This window comes from Sorex araneus, chromosome 2 (assembly GCF_027595985.1).
Source record: "Sorex araneus isolate mSorAra2 chromosome 2, mSorAra2.pri, whole genome shotgun sequence".
Lineage (NCBI taxonomy): Eukaryota > Metazoa > Chordata > Mammalia > Eulipotyphla > Soricidae > Sorex > Sorex araneus.
In genome coordinates, this window is record NC_073303.1 from 354,490,420 (window position 1) to 354,516,522 (window position 26,103).

The 26,103-nt window shown below is 46.3% G+C and overlaps 1 protein-coding gene across 1 annotated transcript in view; it reads left to right on the forward strand.

Annotated features, from left to right (window-relative positions):
• SETBP1 (SET binding protein 1) overlaps nt 1–26,103 on the forward strand; it is a 372,368-nt gene that overhangs the window by 244,963 nt on the left and 101,302 nt on the right. The window contains exon 4 of the mRNA XM_055125505.1: nt 19,161–22,629. Coding sequence (XP_054981480.1) covers nt 19,161–22,629 — 3,469 coding nt within the window. The remainder of the gene's footprint in view (nt 1–19,160; nt 22,630–26,103) is intronic.

A 26,103-nucleotide genomic window follows, 5' to 3' on the forward strand; every position in this document is an offset into this window, starting at 1 on the left:
CCAATAGAACTAAAAAGAGATTGGGTCACCTCTCTCCCGCTAATCACTTAAATTTGTGGCCAGGGGAACTGAGGTCCAGAGGAGCAAATGTGACACACTAGATATCAAGGGCTTCTTACTCTCATGTCTCTAATCATGGAGTCAACCTTGCCAACGTGGAAGGGCCTGGTTCATTCAAAAGAAACAGTAAAATACACAACGGCTGAGGAAGGTCTGCTTCTATGCCAGCTCCTCGACTTGTTTGGTTAAGAAACTGATTACCCAAATACATTACTCATGGCCCCTTGGGGAGAATGGCTTCATCTAGGTACCCATTGATTCACTCTGGGCATCCTATATTTTCCTAGGTACACACTCAGCTACCGGGGCGTAGCAGAGAGAGAAGAGATGGGGATGAGGTACAGGGGTTAGGGAACCCACCATCCATCCTTTCCTTCTAGAACCGGTGGAAGTGTTCTTTGGTTTTGTTTTAATTTTGCCCAAATGGCTTAATCTTTCCAAGACCTAAGTGGCTAGGAAACATAAAATTCTGTTTAATTCTCTTTCTTTAAAGCCACAGTACCTGAGCTGTCTGGTAACATACCATGGAACAGGACTGTAAAACAGAGGGACAAGTAAATCTTAGTTCCATCTTCAAAAATGTACACTCCCCCACTGTAAATCCACACATCATAAGGTACTTTTAAAAACGGCTCTTGTATATGCAGGGATGCAAGGGAGGGGAGTTTAGGGTTGAGGAGGAGTGGAAAGGCTGCAACGAGATCTAGGACTATGGCCCACTGGGCCTGCAGAGTTGCCGGAGAAAAATGTGGCTGGATAGTCAGGCACCTTTTATGATGGGAGAAATGACTGTTTTTATGGCACTCTAAATAAAACCTGCTTGGGAGCTAGAAGTTTATTGCCAGAGTAGGGGGTCCTGGTGCTTTTGTTTTCTATTCTATCTTTTCTCCATCCCCTGAGACAGGGAAGGTACATGGTATGTGGTTCTAGGAGGTTTAGAAAGTGTTGGAAAATAATGATTTTGAAAATTCTACTAAACTTTGCCCCTGCTTCTCATGCTGATTTTATTGGAGCATTCATTCAACATTCATGGCTTTCTGAAACCGTTAGATGTATTCTCAAGCAAGCAACCATAAACAGCAGCAATATCCTGCATTTATATATAGTGCTTTGTGCATTCTAAAATATTTCCCCATCCGTGTAATCCTCAAGGAAACCTGGAGAAGTGAGTGGGCTGGACAGGAAGATTGATACCGGGAGGGGTGAGCTGTTTGCTCCAGGTCCCACCACTGCTTAATGGCTAGCCCCAAGCCAACACCCAGATTCACTAAATTGAAAAGAAATGAAACGAAGATCCTCTCTAGGGAAGATTGGAGGGGTAGGACTGAGATTCACTTGTGGACATAATTGAAGGTGGTGTTCTGTTAACCTGCAAATGGGCCATCTTTGTCTTTTAAGATGTCTTGCCTTGTTGCATAGTCAACAGAGGCTGCAAGCAAAAGCCTCCGTACGCCCAAGTGTCCACAAAGCCACCAAAGAAAGATTTTTTCACCATCTGACTTCTGCCTAATGGTGTTTTCCAGGGCAAGGCCCTTTGTGCCAATGTGGAGCCACTAAGTGAATTATTACGTGGTTCTTGAGGGGTTCCCCAAGCTTCCTTCTCCTTTGTTGGTATTTAGCTGCAAGAACTCCTGAAAACTAGCCTGGTGGAGCCTGACTTAAGATCCAAGTAAGCCAGTGGGCCCTAGGTAGAGGTCTCAGGGTGTGACAGCTGCTGCAGCAGTTACAAGCAGTGTCTGAGAAGTGACCCCATTCTAGAGTGGAATGCTTGGCTTCCTGGAAGACTTCTAGATGAATAGTCAGTTGCCCTAGATCTTGACTGATTATTCAGTCTACCTTCAACTTCCCTGCCCCATCTCTAATGCCAGCAGCCCATAGACGAGTGCTGACACGCATCATTAAAAGTACTCATCAAAGGATCAGGGAGATAGTACAACAGCAAGACACTTGATTTACACATCACCTATTTGGCTTCACATCCCTAGCACTACGTTTTGTTTCCCTATGTCCCCTTCCAGTGCCACCAGGAGCCATACCTGAACGCTGAGTACATGCCTTGCATATAGGATGCCAGAGTTTGATCCCTGGCGCTGCATATGGTATTCTGAGCACCACTGCTTGTGACTAAAAAAAAAATAATAATATTTTCAAAGTAAAAATACTAATCATTAATGTTTTGTTTAAAAAAAATTGTGCCCCTAATTCTATAAAACAGATTTCTACCCTGAAGAACCACAATGAGAATTCTGTATCATGTCTACCTTTCTTCCTTTCAAGACAGGAACTGCCCAAGACCCCTAGAAGGCCAAATTATGACTGTCAAGGACTGTCCAGGGAGGTCCACTAAGGAGACTAAGGCCAAGTCACTGCATCTAGAGAAATCCACAGTGTCTCAGCTGGGAAGTTTGCTCAACCTACTTCCCTTTGCCCAGTTGTCACCCTGGTTCTCAGAGACCCACTCCCAGATCCGGCATGACCCAACACTCCAGGAATTGAACTAGAGCTCTTTGTCAAAAGGCTGTGGGAATAATTAGGGACTGAGGCTGCTCTATGTCCTGACTCTCAGTTATATATATTTCTAAAAGGTGATGAGACCAGTAACTGTATTTTCATAGTTACTGGGTAGCTATATTTCTTTTTTTTTCAGGGATGGGGGATGGCACACCAAACAATGCTCATGACTTACTTCTGACTCTGTGCTCCGGGCTCACTCCTGGTGGGCTTGGGGACCATATGAGTTGCTCATAATTGAGCCTAAGTCTGCCATGTACAAGACAAATGCCCTACCTGCTGTACTATAGTTCTGACCCTGGGTGGCTATGTTTCTAATAGAGGATGAGACCAATAACTAATACTAACTTTACTGATAACTGGCATTTACTGAACATTTTTAAGACAGTGTTATTAGGTTGGCCATGGTGTAGCTCAGAAGTAGGAAACATAAGAACAAGCTCCAGGTTCCCACAGTAGCAAGAGGCAAAGCTGGGATTTGAACCTTCATCCTTCTGACCCCTGAGGATGAATGCTCTCAGAATCCCCACTGCCTTTCCCGGTGGGATAGCCCTGACTGACCTCCAGGCTCCAGTTCAAGTGCTGTGCGTAGGTTGCCATATTTGACTTTAGGAAGTAAGTATATCATCATACCTGTTTCATAGGTGAGGAACTGGGGCCCAGAGAAGTCAAGCAACTCACCTCGAGTCACACAAGTAGTAAGATTGACACCCAACTGAGATGTGCACCTGATCATCTTAGCCGGGGTGGGCGGTGAGTCAGCCTTCCTAGGTACTTCTCAGTTCTGAGCCATTGCCTCTGAAAAGAAAGAACACAGTCCGCAAGGACAGATAGTGCCTTGCCTTCAGCAGGAAGCCTCCTAGAGAAAGTTCGGGACCACAGATCAGGTGGAAGAATTGGGGGTGATCAGTGCTCATTGACATAGGGACCCTTGGGACCACAACATGGGAGACCTCATTGTGGGCAGCCACCCAAGACATGAACCCGTTTCTGCCACACTTCAGTGGGAAGAAGTCCCTCCCCACCCTGCCCACTCTCCCCCCTCACTCGGGTCCCACATCTTCATATCAAATGGATGAGGCTTACAGGGTGCAATATTTATGGGAAGCTTTAGAGGCTGCTTTTTCAGGTGAATTCAGCATCTTCCTGACATTTTATACCCAATTTATAATCAACAGTTATTTTAGTTCTAATGGCAAAAAAGCACACGTTTGCAGTAAAACACATCTATAGAAAGGATGCATGAGGTAAAGAGGGAAGAAAATACTTCCTTTCCTCCCCTCTCCCTCATTTATTTTCTCTAAGAAGCAAAAGCCGAATATAATCTTTGGACTTTAAGAATTCCAAGCAGGCTGTAGAGATAGTACAGCAGGTGAGGCTTTTGCCTTGCGTGTGTGGCCAACCTGGGTTCAATTCCCTACATCCCATTATGGTCCCCCGAGTACCTCCATGGGTGATTCTTTAATGCAGAGCCAGGAGTAAACCCCTGAACACTGACGGGTGTGGCCCCAAAACAAGAAAAAATTTTAAAAGTCCAAAGCTCAGTTTGTACTACTGACCCCGGGCTCCTTGCTACCATCGACCCTCCATCCCCATCCCCGGTGACAAAGCCCAGTCCAACCCTGGAACCCTACTGTCAGTCCCCAGGGTTGACCTGCTTGACTGGAGTCAGCATCTCCGAACTCCACCAAGCTCTGAAGCAGCCAGAGAGAAGCCAGTTGAGCAGGGGACCCGGGGCCGGCACAGCCTTCTGTAAGTGCAAGTTTGGGAATGCTCCGTGGGCCCAATTGAGCCCTCCCCCTGCAGCTGTCCTCCGGAGACAGCATCCTAGTCCCTGTGCCTTGCTGGCCTGGCCTTTGCAGGTGTGACAGAACCCTGACCAGCAGCCTCCACCACACGCTTTTTATTTTGGTTTTGGAGCCATTGTTGCTCAAGGCTTCTTCCTGGCTCTGTGCTCAAGGGACCAGGTAGGGTCCTGGCGATCAACCCAGGTCAGCTGCATGCAAGACAAGTGCCTTCCCCACCATACTATTACTCCAGCCTCTGCCCCATGCTTTTGCCACTTTCTCTGGTGCTACTGATACTCTGGGGGGCAGGGTGGGGGTTAGGACAGATTCTGCTTCCTCCTCTTTGGGCGAGTGGCTGAAGAACAAAGCTTTCTGAAGCAGAGCTAACATGTTGGACAGCGAATTCTAGCTCCCTGGCGGCTGCGTGGGAGCAGTGCTCAGTGATTCTTCCATTGCAGAAGCTGCCCGAGGCTCCGAGCTCCACTCTGGCCCTCAGCCACTCAGGATCCAACCGTAGAAACTTGGGAATGGCAGTTTGTACTTGCTGCGTGGCTGCCCCGGGGATGATGGCCCTGCTGTGCCCCCTGTTCTTGCTCTTTCTACCAAGATGCTCTGGTTTTCAGTTCTGTGTCACATGCTCAGAAGCAGTTTATATCTTGTTTGCTCTAACAGCAGCTTGTGTTCAGACTCACAGGGAGAATCCCCTGCACCCCATGGAGGACAGCCGAGGGAGGGGGGGCTCGGTGCTCCCTCTCAGGGTGCATTTGCTCTTCATTGCAGAGAGCTGGTTGCAGTGATCCAGGCCTCAGCTCACCAGGACTCTCCAAGGGCAGGCAGAGGTCAGCTCAAAGCAGGGCAGTGCCTAAAGGAACTTTGTGTTTGGCAAAAGTGTGTGGACTGTGAGAGAGCTCCCAGGGGAGCCGGGCTGGAGGATTTTGAGCTCTGAACTTAGTTTGAGGTGGGTAGTGACACCAGACTGACCAAGAGGACCTGTCCAGTGATGCTGGCAGAAAACCACCACTCACCCTAACTTCACTGAGTCTCTTCCCAGGGCATACCTCCCGCCCAATCCCCACTTCTGCCGGATATTGCTTTTCCAAAAAGCAAGTTTACTGCCTTGCACGTAGCCAGCCTGGGTTCAATCCCAGCAACCCATGTTCCTGCCACCAGAAGTGATCCCTGAACACAGAGCCAGGAGTGAGCCCTAAGCACGGCCAGGTGTGCCCCCTACCCCCAAATCCAAATCCATAAACAAAATACTGACGTGGAGAACAAAGAGCTAATACAAAGGAGAAAGCATTTGCCTTGCACAAGACTGATCCCAGTTTGATCCCCAGCACAGTATATGGTCCCACAAGCGCTGCCCGGAGTGATCCCTGAGCTTGGAGCCAGGAGTAAGCCCTGAACACTGAGGGGTGTGGCCTAAAACAAACAAAAAGAATAATAAGAATGTCTAAAAAGTAAAATACAGAAACTGTTCTAGCAAGATTTATAGGATGCCTTCCATGACTGGGACATAGGAGCAAACGCCTTCACATTCAACAACTTTGAATTCTCCCAGCTCCCCCTTGACAGAGGACCCCCATTCATTGTAGGGGAGGAAGGTCAGCATCAGAACCCCATGATTTGCCCACCCGGGTAGCTGGGCTTGAGGCCCAGCCCAGAATCTCCCGCTCCACATCCCACGGCAGCCTCTCATCGGCCTCATAGGTTGGTAACTCCCACCAAGGGCTGGGAAAAGTGAGTCTAGCCCTGAAGTCGGAGACCTTGGACACACCCAGATTCACCACCGGAAATGTAGACATTCAGCCCGGCCTCAGTCCCCCTGCTTGAGAATCTGTGCTTTCACCTGACCCTCAGGTGGAACAGGAGCCACTTGAAACAGACGCGTGCTGGGCTCCAGGGTCATCCTCTTTGCCCTCTACTCTGTCCCCAGCCCAGACCCTCCCTGCCCCTACTAGAGGTGGAAGAAGGAAGAGGTGTGATCAGAGGTTAACATCGGAAGCAGCATCCTTTGGTGGCATTGCTAGGTCTCTGTCTCTGTCTCTCTCTCTGTCTCTGTCTCTCTCTGTCTCTCTCTCTCTCTCTCTGTCTCTCTCTCTTTCTCTCTCTTTCTTTCTCCCCTCTGTCTCTGTCTCTGTCTCACTCTCTCTCTCCCTTCTCTAGGGACTGGGGCCCGGCCTTCTGAAGTCCACACTTTTGTGAGAGGGTCAGGGACCAGGATTAGCTGGAAGAAGGAGGGCTCAGTGGGAGAAAGGGGCAGTGGGCAGGAGAATAGGTCCATTCCAGTCTCCACTGTGTGCCCTACTCCCCAGTCTCTTCCCCCGTGGGCCTCCCTCCTCTCTGGAGCCTAACAAAGGGGGACTCTCCCGCCAGAAGAGTCCCCATATGTCCCTGAGCACCACAGTCCCTCCAGTCACCGCTGATGTTATTAATTTTTAAAACAAACTTCCTGATTGAGGTTCTGGCTGCCTCTAAATTGTCTCTACAAGGAGACTGTGTACTAATTAACCCATAGAAACAATCAATGATGTACCTTTTTCAAGTTTCAGGGTGATTAGAATATGAAAATGAAGAGCACAATGGTGCAGATGTTTTAAAATCACAGCAGACAGCAATTAGTGACACGGAAACCAGCTGCTTATCTCTCCAGATAAAGCCTCTTAATAGGGAATTACACTGGAGGAGTCATTACCCAGATGGATCTCACATGATTTACAGGGGAGGCGGGGCGGCGTTAACTTTGATTTGTGAGCAGGTTCTCGTCAGGCTTCCTTGTTACCTCCAACAAGGTGGATGTGTGACAGGGCTGGAGGAGGGCCTCCCCTTTCTACCTGCAGCGGGGGCCCAGGTCAAGGGTGCTGCCAAGGGCAAAGAGAGAGAAAATGGGGCTCCCAGAAGCCTCAAGCACCTGCCTCTCTCTGATTGGGCTCCATTGTTTGGGGATCAACACAGCCAGCTGTCCGTGCAGAGGGGAGAGTGCGGACCGGGGATGCCTGAACAATGAGCTGCAGGACGCCTTAGGTGTTGGCTGGAAAGAGAATTCCCCTGAGCCCCGCTGAGTGGCTTTTGGGCTGTGTGTGCCTGTGTGCATACAGGGGGGGTTCTCAGTTGTCATTGTGGGACGTATTTTCTGCTTTTACTCAGCCTCATTGAGGCAAAATTTCCATGCATTGAACTTAAGTCTGTGGTTCAAAGAGTTTTGAAAAATGTAGAAGGCTTTGCAATTCATGGTGCTATCAAGATACACAATGTGCCTTTCAGCCCTCAGAAATTTCCCTTCTGGCTCCTTTCCACCCACTCCATTGGCCAATGCTTTTTAAACTTTTTTACAGGTTATAGTTTTTGGTTCTTTTTGTAAGTTGTTGTTGTTGTTGTTATTGTGTGTGTGTGTGTGTGTGTGTGAGAAAGAGATTTAATTGAATCACCGTGAGATACACTTTTATAATTGGGTTTCAGTCATACAGTGTTCCAACACCCATCCCCATGCCAGTGTACATTTCCCACCACCCATGTCTGCTGTACCCCTCACACCCCCACCTGCCTCTGTGACACACACTCTCTCTCTTTCTCTCTCTCTCCTCCTTTCTCTCTCCCTCTCCTCCATCCCCCCCCACATTTAGGCATTCTGATTTGAAATACAGATACAGAGGGCCATCCTGTTTGGTCCTTCACTCACTTTGAGCCCACATTTCCCATCCAGAGCCATCCGTCCATCAATGATTCCAACCATCATTGTCAAGTGATCCCTTCTCTATCCCAACTGTCCTAGAGCTCTCTTAGCACTTGCGGCAGGCTTCCACTTTAAACAAATGGTGACCATTTTTTTTCTTTTTTTTGCCAGAAAAATTTTACATGACCTTGGGATTATAAAGAACTTAAACAAATAAAACATCTACTGATTATAAGTCATAAATTTATTTTACAGTAAGTTTTCAGTGACCCTCACATATACCTACAGTGAATTTCTTCACTTTTCTTTATCTAGAAATATCTTTCTATTGCCTTCATTTTTGAAGGCTGTTTTCACTGGACATAAAATTTTAAGGTGATATTTTTATGCCAGAGCTTTAAAGTTATTGTTTTATTGTCTGCAGGCTTGATTTTTTTTTATTGTTATGACACTTTTGTCCTTGTTTCACTGTTTACCGTCTGTCTTCCAACAGCCTCTCCCCCACCCCACCTTTCTGGCTTTAACATTTTTTATCTTTTTCTCCTCCTATCACTTTGTTTGTACTGTGCTTCAATGTGGTTTATATTTATATATTCTGTTTCGGTTTTGTTGAGTCTCTTCACTATGTGAATTCATGAGTACAGTTCTCCACTCCTTTTTATTTGGCATTTTACTTCTATGCCAAAAACAGTAACGATAAGTCTCATTCCCTTGACCCTGAAAGAGCCTCCAATCATTGGGAAAGATGAGTAAGGAGAGGCTGCTAAAATCTCTGGGCTGAGTGTAATAGAGACGTTACTGGTGGCTGCTCGAGTAAATCGACGAACAGTGACAGTGATCCAGTGATACTTCTATATATGTTAAGCCACTTCTCATTCATAGGTCACAGAACTGCTAGTCTTGCTTCATTCTTTTAATTCCCCACCCCAATGGTTTCTGCTGTCTTTTCTTTCATTTTACTCAATTTTGTTCTGCAATATCCTATAAGCAGTTAAGTTTATACAGTGAATTTTATAGTTCATTTTTTTTCAGATTGGAATTCCACTTAGATATTTTGGCATATCTATGCTGACAGCTCATATATATTCATTAGTTATATGCATCAGTTATATTTCTTCAAATGCTTGAACATTTTCTTTTTTTTTTCTTTTTGGGTCACACCTGGCGATGCACAGGGGTTACTCCTGGCTCTTCACTCAGGAATTACTCCTGGCGGTGCTCAGGGGACCATATGGGATGCTGGGAATCGAACCCGGGTCGGCCTCGTGCAAGGCAAACGCCCTACCTGCTGTGCTATTGCTCCAGCCCCTGCTTGAACATTTTCTTAATGCCTGTTATGAGCACCACTAGTCTCCTGCTCTCCTGGTTGTAGGTCACATTTACCTGCTTCTTTGCTTATCTGATGGGATTTTTATCATGTCCTAAGTATTACGAGATTCTAGACTTTGGTGTTTTACTTCAATGACTGCTTTTTGGTTTGAGAGGATTAACTATCCTATTAAGGATTCTTTTTAGACTTTATTTAAGAAGAATTATATTTGTCTTTTATTGTAGGACTACATGATCTACTCTTTATTTTTTTATTTTTATTTTATCTTTTAATGAATCACCCTGAGGTACAGTTACAGACTTGCAAACTTTCGTGCTTATGATCTACTCTTTAAAGTGTACCATTTCTGGACTCTCTTAGATATTATTTAAAGCTTGCCCACCAAGTGGTAAGAAAACTAGCACTGCCCAAAAATGCGTCTTTGGAGTTCCCTGTTCAGTTTATGGCTGGCTCTAGCAGACCTGTTAGACTTTGTGAAGCTTTGCCTTCATGTACAAATTCAAATTTGGTCAGACACAGATAATCCATGTTAAATTTTGTTTCTTTTTTGTTTTTTTTTTCGGGGCCATACCCAGTGATGCTCAGGGGTTACTTCTGGCTTTGCCATCAAGAATTGCTCCTGGTGGTGCTCGGGAGACCATATAGGAGGTCAGGGATCTAGCCCAGGTTGGACTATGTCCTATCCTATCCACTGTACTATCATTCTGGCCCTAAAATTTCTCCAGCCCTAAAATACCTGAATATAGTTGCAGTTATCTGATTTATTCAATGTTATATTTGTTTTCAAAGGAAGGTTAAGCCTAATACCTATTGATTCAGGTGTATAATATGTGTTATGTACCTGAAATCAATAGGTATTATACCATTGGTATATGTTATGTACCATTATAATCAGAACCAGACCAGTGATGATTTTTAGTCACATGAAATTAATGTGTGTTGGGCAGGGGCGGGGGGGAGGTAATGCTGTGTTCTTTTGATAGGAGCCCATATGAGTTATCACCTGGTATCACTCAAAGCCCCGTAGTAGAAAATGAGGAATGAATCCCATGGGAATCACATCAGGAAAATTCATGAGACAGAATGAGAACACATTTATTTTATACATGTGATTGGAAACTCTGCATCCGTTTAGTTGAGCAACTTCTCTCTCATTGACATAGTCTATTTGCACTGTTGTAACAGAATACACAAGTAAGTGGTTTATACATATTTACTGTTCACAGTTATAGAGGCTGGAAATTCTAGATCACAGTGTTGGCAGATTCACATCTGATCTGGTAAGGATGTGCTCCCTAATTGATGGTCAGTTATCTCCTCTCTGGTCCTCTTATAGAAAAGGGTCAGCGTGTTCTGGGATAGCTTTATTCTAACGGCATTAATCCCATTCATGAGGGCTCCGCCCTCATGGCCTCATTAAAAGGCCTCACTTCCTAATACACAGAGTTCAAAGTTTCAATTTAGGAGCTTTCTTTTTCTTCTTCTTCCTTTCTTTTTTTTTTTTTTTTATAAATAAAAAGACTAACATCCAGTTCAAACACCAGGGAGTTGGGGGATCATAAAGCCATTGTTCAAATAGGGTACTTAATGACATTTTTTTTCTACCTATCATTATCAACTGCAGGAATTAACTATGCTTAGAAGGGGTACTTTGAGGGCAAATTGAATGGAAGCTGTCAAGTATATTCTTCCTAATGATAAAGCCAATGGTCACTTTCAAAGTTTCCTTCTTTAAGTAACAGCATCATCTTGCCCCATCTCTATCTCTCCCTTCCTCTCTCTCCCTTCCCCCTCACATTTTGGGGGGAGTGGGCAGGGGGACCACACCTGGTTATGCTCAGAAGTTACTCCTGGCTTTGAACTCAGGAATTACCCCTGGTGGTACTCAGGGGACCATATGGCATGCCAGGTATTGAACCCCTGTCAGCTCTGCATAAGGCAGGTGCCATACCCACTGTACTATTGCTCCATCCCAACATTCTCTCTCTTATATGAAATAGTTTGCAAGGCTGTTTTATCCAATTGGGTGTTAACTGAGTGGTTTCTTTTAAAGAGAGTTTGGTATTTAAAAAGAGGCCTCTTTCAGGGTAAACAGATCCAGGAGAATTGGTCAATGTTTGGAAGTTTACCATAAGAGTGTGTAGGGCTGTTCACAATAGCCAAAATCTGGAAACAACCCAAGTGCCCTAGAACAGATGACTGATTAAAGAAACTTTGGTACATCTACACAGTGGAATACTATGCAGCTGTTAGGAGAGATGAAGTCATGGAATTTGCTTATAAATGGATAGACATGGAGAGTATCATATCATAGAAGTACTGCACTCATTTGTGGAGTATAGAATAACATCACATAAGGCTGACACCCAAGGACAGTAGATATAAGGGCCAGGAGGATTGCTCCATAGCTGGAAGCCTGCTTCATGAGCGGAGGGGAGAAGGCAGATGGAATAGAGAAGGGATCACTAAGAAAACGATGACTGAAGGAATCAGTCGGGATGGGAGATGTGTGCCGAAAGTAGATAATGGACCAAACATGATGACCTCTCAGTGTCTGTGCTACAAGCCATAATGCCCAAAAGTAGAGAGAGAGTATGGGGAATATTTTCTGCCATGGGGGCGGGGTGGAGGTGGGGGGAAGAGGGTATACCAGGAATGTTGGTGGTGGGGAATGTGCACTGGTGGAAGGATGGGTGTTTGATCATTGTGTGATTGTAACCAAACATGAAAGCTTGTAACTATCTCATGGTGATTCAATAATTTAAAAAAAAAATCACCTTAAATTTTTTTTAAAAAATAAAGACTGGGGGGGGGGGGAAGAGTGTGTAGGGGCAAAGGGCAGGTAGCATAGAGAAGGGACAAACATGACAATAGTTGGAAATGATCATTTTGGACAGAAACTGAGTGTTGAAAGTAGGCAAAAGTAGGTAATAACCTTTCATTTTCTATATTGCAAAGCATAAGGCCCAAAAGGGGGGAGAGAGAGAGACAGAGAAAGACAGAGAGAGACAGAGAGAGAGAGAGGTGCCTGCCATGAAGGGGAGAGGGGGGAGGGGAAGAGAAACTGGGACCATTGGTGGTGGGAAAAGTGATACATTGAATATTATATGACTGAAATTCAATCAAAAACAACTTTGTAAATGTAGTTTAATCACAACTGTGATGTTGTGATTCAATTAAAGCATGTTATATTAAAAATATTTTTTTTAATTTTTGAAAAATAAAGAGAGGCCTTTCTCTTGCCTCCTCCACCAGCCACAGTTCAGCAGAGTCTTTACCAAATCCTAGGACTCTGGATCATGTTTGATACTGAGTTGGATGATCTCCTGACAATGTCAGGGCTTTGCTAGTCCTAACCCAGACCCCTGTCTTTGACATAATCTACTATTTCTCAAATATGTCTGCTCTTGGGGATAACCCAGAGCTTTGAAAAAAGGAACTACTGTTCAGATCCCACCTCTAGAATGTTGGTTTAATTGGTCTGGATGAGATCCCAGGTGTGGTATTGTGTGTGGCGCTTTCTGGATTATTCTGACATGCAGCCATGGTTGGGAACCTTTCATCAGACACTGCGGTTACATTCTTTATCTCCCACATTCATCTCTTGCTCAGGCTTGAACACTTGCTTTGAGCCTCAAGAGGAATGCCAGGAGCTCTGGGAATGGTCTGGAAGCATTGGGGAAGCTGCAAGCCCTAAGTGGAAGGTCAAAAGTGCCACAATGTTTAGTTCCTTTCCGAAGAACAATGCTCCCATCTACCCTTTTCATTCGTTGGCTCTTCTTTGCCTTGGACATGGGATACCTACACACTGTGCCTTGTTAGATTTTTTTTTTAATGAAGTCTGAATTTCAGAAAGTTCAGAGAGCAAAATGCTCAGTGGTGATAAACTATGTATCCAGACAGGCCTAGGGTGGTTTGCTCTGCATAATTACCACCAAAAAGTTCTGAGAATGTCATAGTCACCACAAAAGTGCTCCTCCGGAGGAATAATGTTAAAATAAACTTGGTGCATATTTGAGCAGCATAGTAAGTGTTCATCCCTTGGTACCATCCTGGGAGACTGAAGACTAGTATATCTTTAGGGGGACCCGAAACCTCTGGTAGTAACCAGTACACAGGGGGTTTCTGATACAGCAATCCATCATTTCTTGAGAAGTGCCAAATGCCCAATTAACAACTAAAGTTCCCCTGATTTCTTGCCAGGTATGCTTTCCTGCTCGTGTGAAGCCAAATATCTTACAGACTGTATATTTAAATTATTGGTGTCAGCAGACAGTAACACAAACCCAGCTCACCAGAAACAGTGGTTTATCTCCCACGAAGCCATGTTTGATTTTTTGATGACTGACATGATTTTTCTCAGACCCAAATCACTATCTTTTCCTCTCATTGGGACCAACCTTGCTTTAGATAAGCCCAAGATAAGTGGAGTGAGTCATTTTCTTACCATTTGCGTGGATCGTGTTATTATGCAGTGACCTAATGATTTTTGTAAAATGTAGACAGATGAAAGATTAAAAAAATAAGTGCTCTTAAAAACTTGGGCTTGTGCAAAATTTTAATGTATGTGATTTATCCTTTGGTTGTTGAAGGGGGTGGGGGTGGGGGAAAGTGATCTGATTTGCAAGAAAATTTTCCACATTGTAGGACTAGGAAAAAAAAATCTGCCTAGGATTTTTCACTTTTTAAATTTTCAATTGGGCCAGTTGGGGCAGGGCCAGAGATTGAACCCAGGACATGTGAGGCGTGCACTGTACCATGGAGCTGCATAACGCTTCCAAAAGGGGGTTTTACCGAGAAACATTTGGCTTTAACTCCGAGTGCCTGGAAGGTCCTATACTGATCAACATGAACCACATACTTCAGAGTGATTAAGTTTCACAACTTAGAGAGAAGGGCATGGAGAGAAAGCCAAGGGTCATGCTTGGTTAGTATTAAAAGTTTCTACATAAATAATCCGCTCAATGTAAAATACTATTCAGGATTCCCTCATTTGCTAACCATTTTAAGGCCGTGGATAGAATAAAGGCTTTAAAAGATTCAGGACTTATTCCCTAGAAAAGCTCATAATCTACAGGGAAAGTGAAAACATGTGTTACATGGATTAATAGAGTTCCCAGAGACGGCAATTCCCCCCGCCCCACCCATATGAAGTTATATCTCTAGACCCCTACAAAAAGAATGGGAGAGAGAGAGACTCTACTTTTGCCGTCTGCCAGCTTGTCCCAGCCTTGCGCTCGGGGGTCTGTCTTGCCAGACCATCTCCATGTCAATGGAGTAAGTACTCAATTCTCAGCGAAGGACATATTGGAACTGACAGCCTCACCATTGTGTATATAATATGTCATGGCTGACAGATGAAGAAATGGGATTTCATGAAATGCAACGGGATGTAGCCATCAGCCCAGGTTGGCGGGCAGCCTGTTCCCCAGGACCCCTCAGAAAAGTGAGCCTTCGCAGTTCTCTGTGCTCTCTCACTTCTGCGGGGCGCAGGAGCTTGGAAAGCACCATTTCTCCCATTACTCCTGATTCTTTGTTGTGCTTCCTTTTTGTCCACCCTGCCCTTTGATTGCTGAGCTCTCTCAGCAGGGCAAATTGCAGCTGAAACGGCAGAAACAATGAGATCTGGCAGTGTCCAGATGGAGGCACTGGAAACCAGGCACGCTTAACTGCATTATTTTCAGCTGGTCTGCCCAGAGTGTAAGTGAGCAAGCCCCACCTCTCCGTTTCAGAGTGAGACCCCTCCCACATGGCCTTCCCCTAAGGCGGATGAAACAATGGGGGGGGGGGGTGATGGGGGAGGACCCAATCTAAAAATAGTGTTGATGTGGAGTTAACTCACAAAGCTTTGACTTCTTAAGTATTCCGAAAGGATTATTTTGCTCAACATTAATGGTTTGAGAGCTTCAATTTCTTTAAGAGCCATTACCAAGTCACTGGTTGGCTGCTTATTGTCCTCTGTGGGCAACCAAATATTTTGCCATAGTATAGGCATCCCATGTATTATTTTGTATATTCACTCAACAAACCTTTCCTGCAAACTTTCTGGGTGTTTAATTTGTAGGCTGCTTGGGAAACAAGAATAACAAGAGTAACAAGAGTGTCTCTGACCTGAAAGTACTTGTAGTTTAGGGGCGGGGGGCTGGAAAGTGAGTGAATTACAAGGGTTGTGACAGATGTCTTGATGGAGACAACAGTGCCTGCCAAGGAACAACACCAGGAATTAGACTAGAGGTAGAGGGTGGATGTATTTGCAGACACTATCTAGGTCTCATTCCTCTGACCCTGAAAGAGCCTTCAATCATTGGGAAAGACGACTAAGGAGAGGCTGCTAAAATCTCAGAGCTGGGACGAATGGAGACCTTACTGGAGCCCACTCGAGTAAATCAATGACCAATAGGATAAAAGTGATACAGTGATACAGTGATCTAGGTCATTCACCTTGCAGGTGACAAATGAAATATCCATAGTGAGATGTATGCTCCTTTATTTAGTAAACGTGAATAAATTACCTGCTTCTCTCAACTTGACTAAAAAATGAGGACCAAAATAGCACTTCCTGGTGAAGTCAGGACTGGAATTTTGGTTTCTGATCCCCTCCAGATGGCTGGGTGCTGTGCTTGGTAGCTCTATGATAATGTAGGCAGGCTAGAAAGACAGGTATTGATTCAAGTGACACACTCATCAAATGTCAAATGAAAACCTAGGCTAAATACAACAGAGAGATATGTTACCATGAACTTAGATAAAATGTCTCTGTCACTTAGGGGCCTGGAGACTTCCTAGAATTAAGCTGAAATTAGAACATGAACAAGTTCATCAAGGTCCTGTTCTGTGCCAAGAATAAGTAGCTGGAGAAATGCAAAAACATTGGAGGGGATCAGAAACCAAAATTCCAGTCCTGACTTCACCAGGAAGTGCTATTTTGGTCCTCATTTTTTAGTCAAGTTGAGAGAAGCAGGTAATTAGGAAGGGCCAATGGAAGGAGGGGGACTGTAAGTCCTGTTTTACCCAAGTTCAAAATAGTAACCGAAGCCTTCAGCCCAGGGTCATTTTTACTAAGTGCCTCTACTAAAACACTAAAATATTCCAGTACAAGTCATCAATTATATTATCATTATGTAGAGTAGAGAAGTTTGTCAATAAGCCCTCTTCCTGACCTGTCATTCTGTGAGTATACACAGGGCCAGCTAAAATCCAGAGCATAAACCAGGGAGGAACAAAGCCCCGATTCATCAAGAAAAATAAGGGGCTTTTTCTGCTTTACCCTTATGAATACAGTTTTGATACTTCTGCTAAAAATGGGCTCGCAGCCTGTGCACAGAAGCAGCAGTTCCTAACAGCCAAACACAAGTAGATTGTGGTGGTCTTATACCACCAGATGAAGAAAAAGTTCAATAAGCTTTTTTCTTAATTTTCTCTGGGACACTTACAGAGGTGGTACTTTAAAAATACAGTTCAGGCCTGGGAGCGAGTACCGCTGTTAGGGTGCATGTCTATTGTACATCCAGCTCAGGCTTGCTTTCTGGAACTGTGTGGTCCCCCGAGCCCGGTGGGGGCAGGTGTACCTCCAGAGGCGCCCGGGTGCAGCCAGATAGTCCAGCCATCCCGGCACTGCGAGGTCCCAGCAGCACGGTATGCTTGGGCCCTTGCACTTTACTGATGACTCACTTGACTGAGACTTCTCCATCTTGGAAGATACCCCCATTTGTTTAAAATCACAGTTCAATATTAGAAGTACAAAAAGGATCTGACAAAATCAGTGAGGCAGAAAAGAACTCTAGAGATTCCAGGATCTAGTGTGAAAATCCAACATGGCCTACTTTCTTAGACACACTATTTTTTACTGGAATGCTCACTTTCTCCCTCTTTTCCTTTCCCCCACCCCACCTGGAGTGGAGGACACACCCAGCAGTGCTCAGTGTTTACTTCTCGCTCTGTACACAGGGGTCACTACTACCAGGGCTTGGGGGTCCATCTGGGTCTGGAGATCAAATCCATGTGGGCCAGGTGCAAAGCAAGTGTCTTATCTACTATACTATTTCTTCAGCACCTCCCCTGTTTTTTCTGACTTTGAGGCCATACCCAGTGGTGCTCAGGGGTGGCTCCTGATCCACGTTTGGGGTCATCCGTGGCAGGGCGATACCGCTTGGGTGCCACAGACTGAACCCAGGTCTCCCACACAGCAAGCATACATACTGTCCTTCTGAGCTACCTCACTGCCCCTGTGTTTTGACTTTGAGTAAGAACTCGAAGAAATCTTTTCTAGTATAGCACAAATCGGGGCCAGAGCAGTAGTTACAGTGGGTAGGGTGCTTGTCTTGCATGAGGCCAACCAGGGTTCTATCTCCAGTACTACATGTGGTCCCCCAACCCTGCCATGAGCGAGTAGAAAGCCAGGCGTAAACTATGAGTACCAGTGAGTGTGACCCCAAAACAAAACAAAATTAAAGCACACATTCTATACCGTAAATGCCAAATATTGATTCATTAGAGGGTAGGTAGGCAGATATATCCATAAACAGGTTGTTAAAACAGGTTAAAAATTCCTAAATTCGCCAAGCCACTCATCACATATTTCTCAGTAGGGGTATTATCAAAAGCTTTCTTCAATTTTGTGATATTTTCCCTTCTTTAATAAACGGAGGATGATGCATTCTGTAAGTGCACTGCTCTTTCTATAGTAGAGGATTATAATAAGCTTTGGAAAATACTTCTTTGTCCTAGGAGCCTTTCTGAAAATCTATCTGGGGCACTGTGTGTATATCTATATTAGAAGAGCTTTCATAACCCAAAGCGATGTGTGTGCACTAGCCCTCCCCTTTGGCTTTGATAGATGCTGCCTTTACTGGACCTTCAGCTCAGGTTCTGCCTTTCCTAGCTGGAGCCATGTGAGGAAGGTGCCAACATCTGAAGACAGTCACCTAGCATCCATGTAGATCCATGTAGGTGACAACAACACAGCTGGAAAGTTCAGAGAACTGACCTTGAACTGTCAGGTCAGTTTTTTCCCTCCTGGCACACTGGGCCTGGAGACTCAAGGTTCCATTTGAAAGTATCCAAGAGCTTCTTCGAGAGAGCAGTAAGAGATTTAGGTTAGAGTAACCTCAGTCCTGATCTGAAGTAACACTCCTAGAGCTGGTCATATTTTAAATGCTGGACAAGTCTTGCATGCTTTTTTTTACTTGTGTTTCTTCTCTGTACCCTTGATTGCCCCCACTTTCCCCTACAGAGCCTGCAAATCTCCACCCTTAATTCCTCAACTTCTACTATTTTTCCCTTGCTGCTGTGGATCCTAATGAGCTATTTTGGGGGGTACAGAGGTGTTGAACTACAGAATCAAGTGCTTCCAGCACTGAACTGCAGCTAGAATGAGCAAGGGCAAAACTTGGCTTTGAGAAGAAGCAGGGACAGCAATAAGAGACAGCTTGAGTTGGGCAAGAGAAGCCCAGGAGCTGGGCCTTCAGATCTCTCCTGGACTCCACCCCCTTGGGTGAAATGCCACGTCATTAAAGTGTAGGTGCTGGGCTAAGTGACTTTTCAGAGCCCTCCTCTGTCTAATGAGTTTTTATGTGGAATTGCCCGAAACCAAGTCAGGTTTCCTAAAGACTATGATGAAAAACTGTTCAAAACCCATGCCACAAATTCACAGCTGCAATTGCGAGAGCTATAGAACTTTCTAGACTTCAAGATAGCTGGTTTTGAAAAACTTGCAAATCACGAAGCGTTTTTGACTTTCTAGTTTCTGTCGCCCCAACATGCTCACCTTGGTTTCTGTATTTCTCTCCCTCTCCCCTAGGCTTATGAGCGACCACAGAAGCACTCCGCTCTTCACTATGACCCGGGAGTCCCACAGGACTTCACCGGTGACACCTTAAAACCAAAGCACCAGCAAAAAAGCAGCAGCCAGAACCACATGGACTGGTCCACCAGCTCTGACAGTGGACCCACCACTCAGAATTGCTTCATCAGTCCAGAGTCTGGCAGAGAAACTGCAAGCACCAGCAAGATGGCAGCTCTAGAGCCCGTGGCTTCCTTTTCCAAGGCCCAGTGTAAGAAAGGCAGTGCAGGGAGCACGTGGAGCCAGTTGTCCAACAGTAGCAAAGAGCTACTCTTGGGAGGTGTGGTGCCATCCCCAAGCAACCACAGCTCACCAGCACCCCCCAACAGCTCCACAGAGTGCAATGGGCTTCAGACCTTGGTCGATCAAGATGCTGGGGGTCCCAAGGAACCCCCTGAACCACCGACTATAAGTACTATAAGCAGCAAGAAGAAGTCCAGTAAGAAAGATGTGATAAGTCAGACCATACCAAACGCAGACCTGGAATGGGTCAAAAACGCCCAGAAAACATTTGACAATACTGAAGGGAAGAGGGAAGGGTACTCTGCTGATAATGGCCGGGAGGCGTCCCCAGCCAGGCCGAATGTGAGTTCCATTGGTAATCCTGAGAATGACTCCAGTCACGTCCGGATCACCATCCCTATTAAGGCACCGTGTCTGGATCCAACCAGCCATAAGAGGAAAAAGAGACAGTCCATCAAAGCGGTGGTGGAAAAGATCATGCCAGAGAAAGCCCTGGCCTCTGGAATCGCCATGAGCAGCGACGTAGTTAGCCGGATACTTGCCAGTTCCGAAGGAAGTAAGAAGGACCCCCGTGTCCCAAAGCTGGGCAAAATGATTGAGAGTGAGTCCCCCTCCATCAGCCTGGAGACGGGTGGAAATGCTGAGAAAATGATCTCAGGCGTCGTGTCTAAGCAGCGAAAGCCACCCCTGGTCATGGCCGCATCCACGTGCACAGACCATTCGCCATCAAGAAAGTTGCCTGACATCCAGCATCCAAAGTTTGCCGCCAAACGGAGGTGGACATGCAGCAAACCCAAGGCCACTAGTATGCTCCGGGAGGCGGTGATGGCCACCTCAGACAAACTGATGGTGGAACCGCCATCCGCCTACCCCATTACCCCCTCCAGCCCTCTGTACACGAACACAGACAGTCTTACTGTGATCACGCCAGTCAAAAAGAAACGGGGACGACCAAAGAAGCAGCCTCTGCTCACCGTGGAGACCATTCATGAGGGCACATCCACCAGTCCGGTCAGCCCCATCAGCCGGGAGTTCCCCGGCACCAAGAAGAGAAAGAGACGACGGAGTTTAGCCAAGTTGGCCCAGCTGGTGCCGGGAGAGGACAAACCCATGAGCGAGATGAAGTTCCACAAGAAAGTTGGGAAACTCGGAGTATTGGATAAGAAGACCATCAAGACGATCAACAAGATGAAAACCCTCAAGAGGAAAAATATCTTGAACCAGATCTTATCCTGCTCCAGCAGTGTGGCTCTGAAGGCCAAAGCGCCCCCAGAGACCAGCCCTGCGGCGGCCACCATCGAGAGCAAGCTGGGCAAGCAGATCAACGTCAGCAAGAGAGGAACCATCTACATTGGCAAGAAGAGGGGCCGGAAGCCGAGAGCGGAGCTGCCCACCCCATCCGAAGAACCCAAAACAGCCATCAAGCACCCAAGGCCTGTTTCTAGCCAGCCGGACGTTCCAGCCGTGCCTTCCAACTTTCAGTCACTTGTGGCATCTTCACCAGCAGCTATGCACCCACTTTCCACGCAGTTGGGTGGGTCCAATGGCAACCTGAGCCCCGCCAGCACTGAAACGAGTTTTTCAGAGTTGAAAACGATGCCAAATCTTCAGCCCATCAGTGCTCTTCCCACGAAAACCCAGAAGGGGATACACAGCGGAACCTGGAAGCTGTCTCCACCCAGACTGATGGCCAACTCTCCCTCCCACCTCTGCGAGATTGGCTCCCTCAAGGAAATCACGCTGTCCCCCGTGAGTGAGTCGCACAGTGAGGAGACCATCCCCAGCGACAGCGGCATCGGGACTGACAACAACAGCACATCGGACCAAGCAGAGAAGAGCTCCGAGTCCCGCCGGAGGTATTCATTCGATTTCTGCTCCCTAGACAACCCCGAGGCCATCGCGTCCGACACCAGCACCAAGAACCGGCATGGCCACCGGCAGAAGCATCTCATTGTGGACAACTTTCTGGCCCACGAGAGCCTCAAGAAGCCAAAGCACAAGAGGAAGCGGAAAGGCCTGCAAAACCGGGATGACCTCCAGTTTCTGGCAGACCTGGAGGAGCTCATCACCAAGTTCCAGGTGTTCAGGATCTCCCACCGGAGTTACACGTTTTACCACGAGAATCCATATCCCAGCATTTTCCGGATTAACTTGGATCACTACTACCCGGTGCCATATATCCAGTACGACCCGTTGCTCTATCTTCGGAGAACTTCAGAGTTGAAGTCCAAGAAGAAGCGTGGGAGGCCTGCGAAAACCAATGACACCATGACAAAGGTGCCTTTTTTACAAGGGTTCAGCTACCCTATTCCCAGCGGAAGTTACTATGCACCCTATGGAATGCCTTACACATCAATGCCTATGATGAACCTTGGTTATTACAGTCAGTACCCCGCTCCTCTGTACCTGTCACACACACTCGGGGCGGCTTCCCCCTTCCTACGGCCCACCGTGCCCCCACCTCAGTTCCACACAAGCTCCCACGTGAAGCTGGCCGGTACCGCCAAGCATAAAGCCAAGCATGGGGTCCACCTGCAGGGGCCCGTGGGCATGGGCCTCGGGGACATGCAGCCGTCCCTGAATCCTCCCAAGGTGGGCAGCGCAGGGCTCTCCGGCGGCCGGCTCCACAAGAGGAAACACAAACACAAGCATAAGCACAAGGAAGACCGGCTCCTGGGCCCACACGACAACCTGAGTGGTCTGTTTGCAGGCAAAGCCACGAGCTTCTCCAGCCACCTCCTGAGCGAGCGACTGGGCGGCGCAGACAAAGACCTGCCCTTGGTCGGGGAGAAGGCCAAGCATAAGGAGAAGCAGAAGCACCAGCACAGCGAAGCCGGCCACAAAGCGTCCAAGAGCAATTTCGAGGTGGACACCCTGTCCACGCTGTCGCTGTCCGATGCCCAGCACTGGACGCCGGCCAAGGACAAAGGGGACTTGAGCAGTGAGCCCGTGGAGACGTGCGCCAAGCGGTACTCTGGCAGCGCAGGCGACGGCAGCAGCTCAAGACCGGAGAGCCTGGATGTGTTCAGCGAGCTGAACCCTTCGCCTGACAAGTGGGACAGTGACCTGAGTGGGAGTAAGAGGAGGAGTTACGAAGGCTTTGGGACATACAGGGAAAAGGACATCCAGGCCTTCAAGATGAACCGCAAGGAGAGAAGTTCTTACGACTCCTCCCTTTCTCCAGGTAAGACTTGGACCTTCTTGTAATTTCAGGATGGGGCACTATACTCTCAAAGCCTGCCATCTGGGCCAACGCTGCACTGGTTTGCAGAGAGGTATAGGCAATGAAGTATGTGTCTCCTTGTGTGGGATTGTTACAGGTTTTTGACATTGTGTACTTGGCATTTGCTTCCTTTCCAATCTCTTGGAGCTGGTGCCTGAGAAAGCAGGGCCAGAGGCAGCCCTCTAGCTACCTGGAGGCCAGTCATACCCACTCCTTTTTCTGTGCTTTATTCAAGAGGCTGGTCTTACAGCCTCATCTGATTGAACAGTACAGTTTTATCATTGAGTCAACCTGTGAAATTCATTAGAGATTACAACAAGAGCCAAAGAATGCCACAGCAGGGGCTGGAGCAATAGCACAGAGGGTAGGGCGTTTGCCTTCCATTCGGCCAACCTGGGTTCAATTCCCAGCATCCTGTATGGTCCCCTGAGCACTGCCAGGAGTAATTCCTGAGTGCAGAGCCAGGAGTAACCCCTGTGTATCACCGGGTGTGACTCAAAAAAAAAAAAAAAAGAAAGAAAGAAAAAGAATGGCACAGCAGAACAGAGATGACTGTGGAGTTTATCTGACATGCCGTATCTAGAAGTCATGTCCCACGTGAGTTTACAACAGAGCCATTAAGAGCCGATGGTCAGTGAATCCTGAATCCCAGCTGATAGGGGCTTTGCACAATCTCAGCCATGGGTATTTGATAAGGGACCCTTGTCAGGCTTCTAAAGGTAAGCCCAGGGCTCACATTTCCTGGCAGAAGCAAGGACCTACCTGAAAGGTATGGCAGGCTTCTTACCCCCAGGCCTGCCATACTTACCACCTTACTCCTGGCACAACCACTGGGCAGTTAGGATCTTCCAGTCATCTCTAAACACCAGTTGGGGCTATTAGAAAGAGCTTATGCCTTATCTATTACTGGTGGAATTTCTTCATGTGTGCATGAATTTTCTCTTCATGCACACATGACTTCTCTGCTATGACAGCCTTCCACTTCTGCATAAGTATCTCTTTGTGTCTGTCCACACATCCCAGAGATGACAAATATAGAAGAGAGCCATTATTTATAAGGAAAAGTGTAGAACCTCCTTTCCTAGGACTGGCAGAAGCTAAGAGGATGTCTCCTCCATTCAAATAGTTTATGTCTCTTTGGCCAAAGTCTGGTGGTAAAGGATGAGTCATTCATGTTTCAAGTTTGGCAGTAGCATTCTACTTGTATGACATATATGTATCACTGTCACTGTCATCCCATTGCTCATTGATTTGCTCGAGTGGGCACCAGTAACGTCTCCATTGTAAGACTTGTTACTGTTTTTGACATATCGAATACGCCATGGGTAGCTTGCCAGGCTCTGCTGTGTGGGCAGGATACTCTCGGTAGCTTGCCGGGCTCTCAAAGGGATAGAGGAATCGAACCTGGGTTGGCCACATGCAAGGCAAACGCCCTACCCATTGTGCTATTGCTTCATCCCTGGCATGTATATTCACTATATATATATATTATTTTTTTTTTTTTGCTTTTTGGGTCACACCCGGTGATGCACAGGGGTTACTCCTGGCTCTGCACTCAGGAATAACTCCTGGCCGTGCTCAGGGGACCATGTGGGATGCTGGGAATCGAACCCGGGTTGGCCGAGTTCAAGGCAAACGCCCTACCCACTGTGCTATTGCTCCAGCCCCTATATTCACTATTATGACATGAACCCCTTCTCCCTTCAGAGACAATCAGATCATAGTGAAGGGGGATCATTCCAGTCACAGGGAATTAGAGACCTTTGCTGGGCCAACGGGGGAAACATGAGTTAGGAAGCACTTAGAAATCGCCCCAGATTGCTGCTAGCTTGTGAGCTGCTATAGAGTAGCTGTTCTTGGCTCATGAAGAGCCCAATTAGCAGTCATGTCACCTGCATTTGCTGAAAGTGATAAATGGCCTGCATCTCTGCCCCCAGTGGGTAGGCTCATCCAGGTTTCCCAGTCTCATCTGGAGAACCTCTTTGAAGGTGCATTTTAGGGGCCACAAATTTCAAATGAAGCCTACCTGAACAGAAGTTGCTGTATTTCAAATTAAGCCTACCTGAACAGAAGTTGCTGTATTTCAAATTTATACCTGAGAAATGGTGTTCTTCCTCTTTCAGACATGATGGACATGGTTCATAGATCCAACACTAGCCATGGGCATAGCATGTTCTTATTTTTCTAGTTTTCTGGCATTATTAATGAGAAAATAACGGTGGTGTTACTGCTATGAATCTACAATCAAGAATTCTATCTGTACAAGTCTGAGAAGCAAGATCTGAGAAGTTAAAATCAGTTGCTCATTAGGTTTTCCAGCAATCTTAGTGGAATTTGTTTGTGGCTAGACTGTTTGTTAGGATTCATCTATCAGGACTCTATCTTCAGACCCTCTGCATGCCTGTGAAGGTGCCCACACCTCTCTCCTTGTGTATTCATTCCCAGAGTGGTCAATCCTTAATTCAAAATCTTCCCTCCCATATTCTTAAATACATACACTTACTGGACTTAGCTAAACCAAACTGCCTGACTCCAGGCCTGGCATTTTCCTTATTTAGGTGGACACCTGGAATTCAAGGAATTGGTCCAGACTTCTGTATAGTAGGTTTCTCTACAAAATCACTTCACACATTACTTCACCCTTCCATAAGTCTTAGAGGAAACATCATTTTATTCTCTTGTCAATTAGGATGTTGAGATTTAGAGATCAAGAGGCCTGCTCAGTTGATAGAAACCATCACTTTTGATTCTATCACAGGACTTGCCCACTGCATTGAGCTTGCCTCCGCATCACTCAGCCAAGTCTAGACTACAGGTCCTGGTACCCTACCCCATGCTCCTCTATTTCCCCACCACCTTTCCTCTAAGAATCCCATTCATTCTCTGATTGCATGCCTTCCCCCAGGCATCTGCACAGTGATTATGTGATGATTGCAGAAGAGAGTAATTAAGGAAAGAAGACATCCCTTTTCCAATTCCCAGCCAATGGAGAAGTATTCCTTGGGGCCTAACATTTTCTAAATACCAGCCTGGAAATATCTCTATGGACTGAACTTCTAGCTCTGTCCTTACTGAAATCCAGCTCTCTGAATTAATTTTGTCACTGCGTTGTGCTTTCTCTGTTATAATTTCAATTTTTCTCGGTATTATAGAGAATCATAATTGTCCATGAGTTCTCTGTCTATATATATATATATATGTAATGTTTCTGCAGTCTTGTTGAATATTTTAATGGAGCAGACCAGACACCTTATGTATCCTACCTCTCCCTTAAGACTTTGCCTCTTCTCTGCCCTCCATTTCTCAACCCCCAAGGCATCAGAAGAGTGTCTTTAGCAGCTCTTGAAACTTTGAAATGTCAGAGCTTTCCATGACACCCTGAAGTGTTCACCCTGATGTGATACACCCTAAAAAACAATCAAGTATCATCAGGGG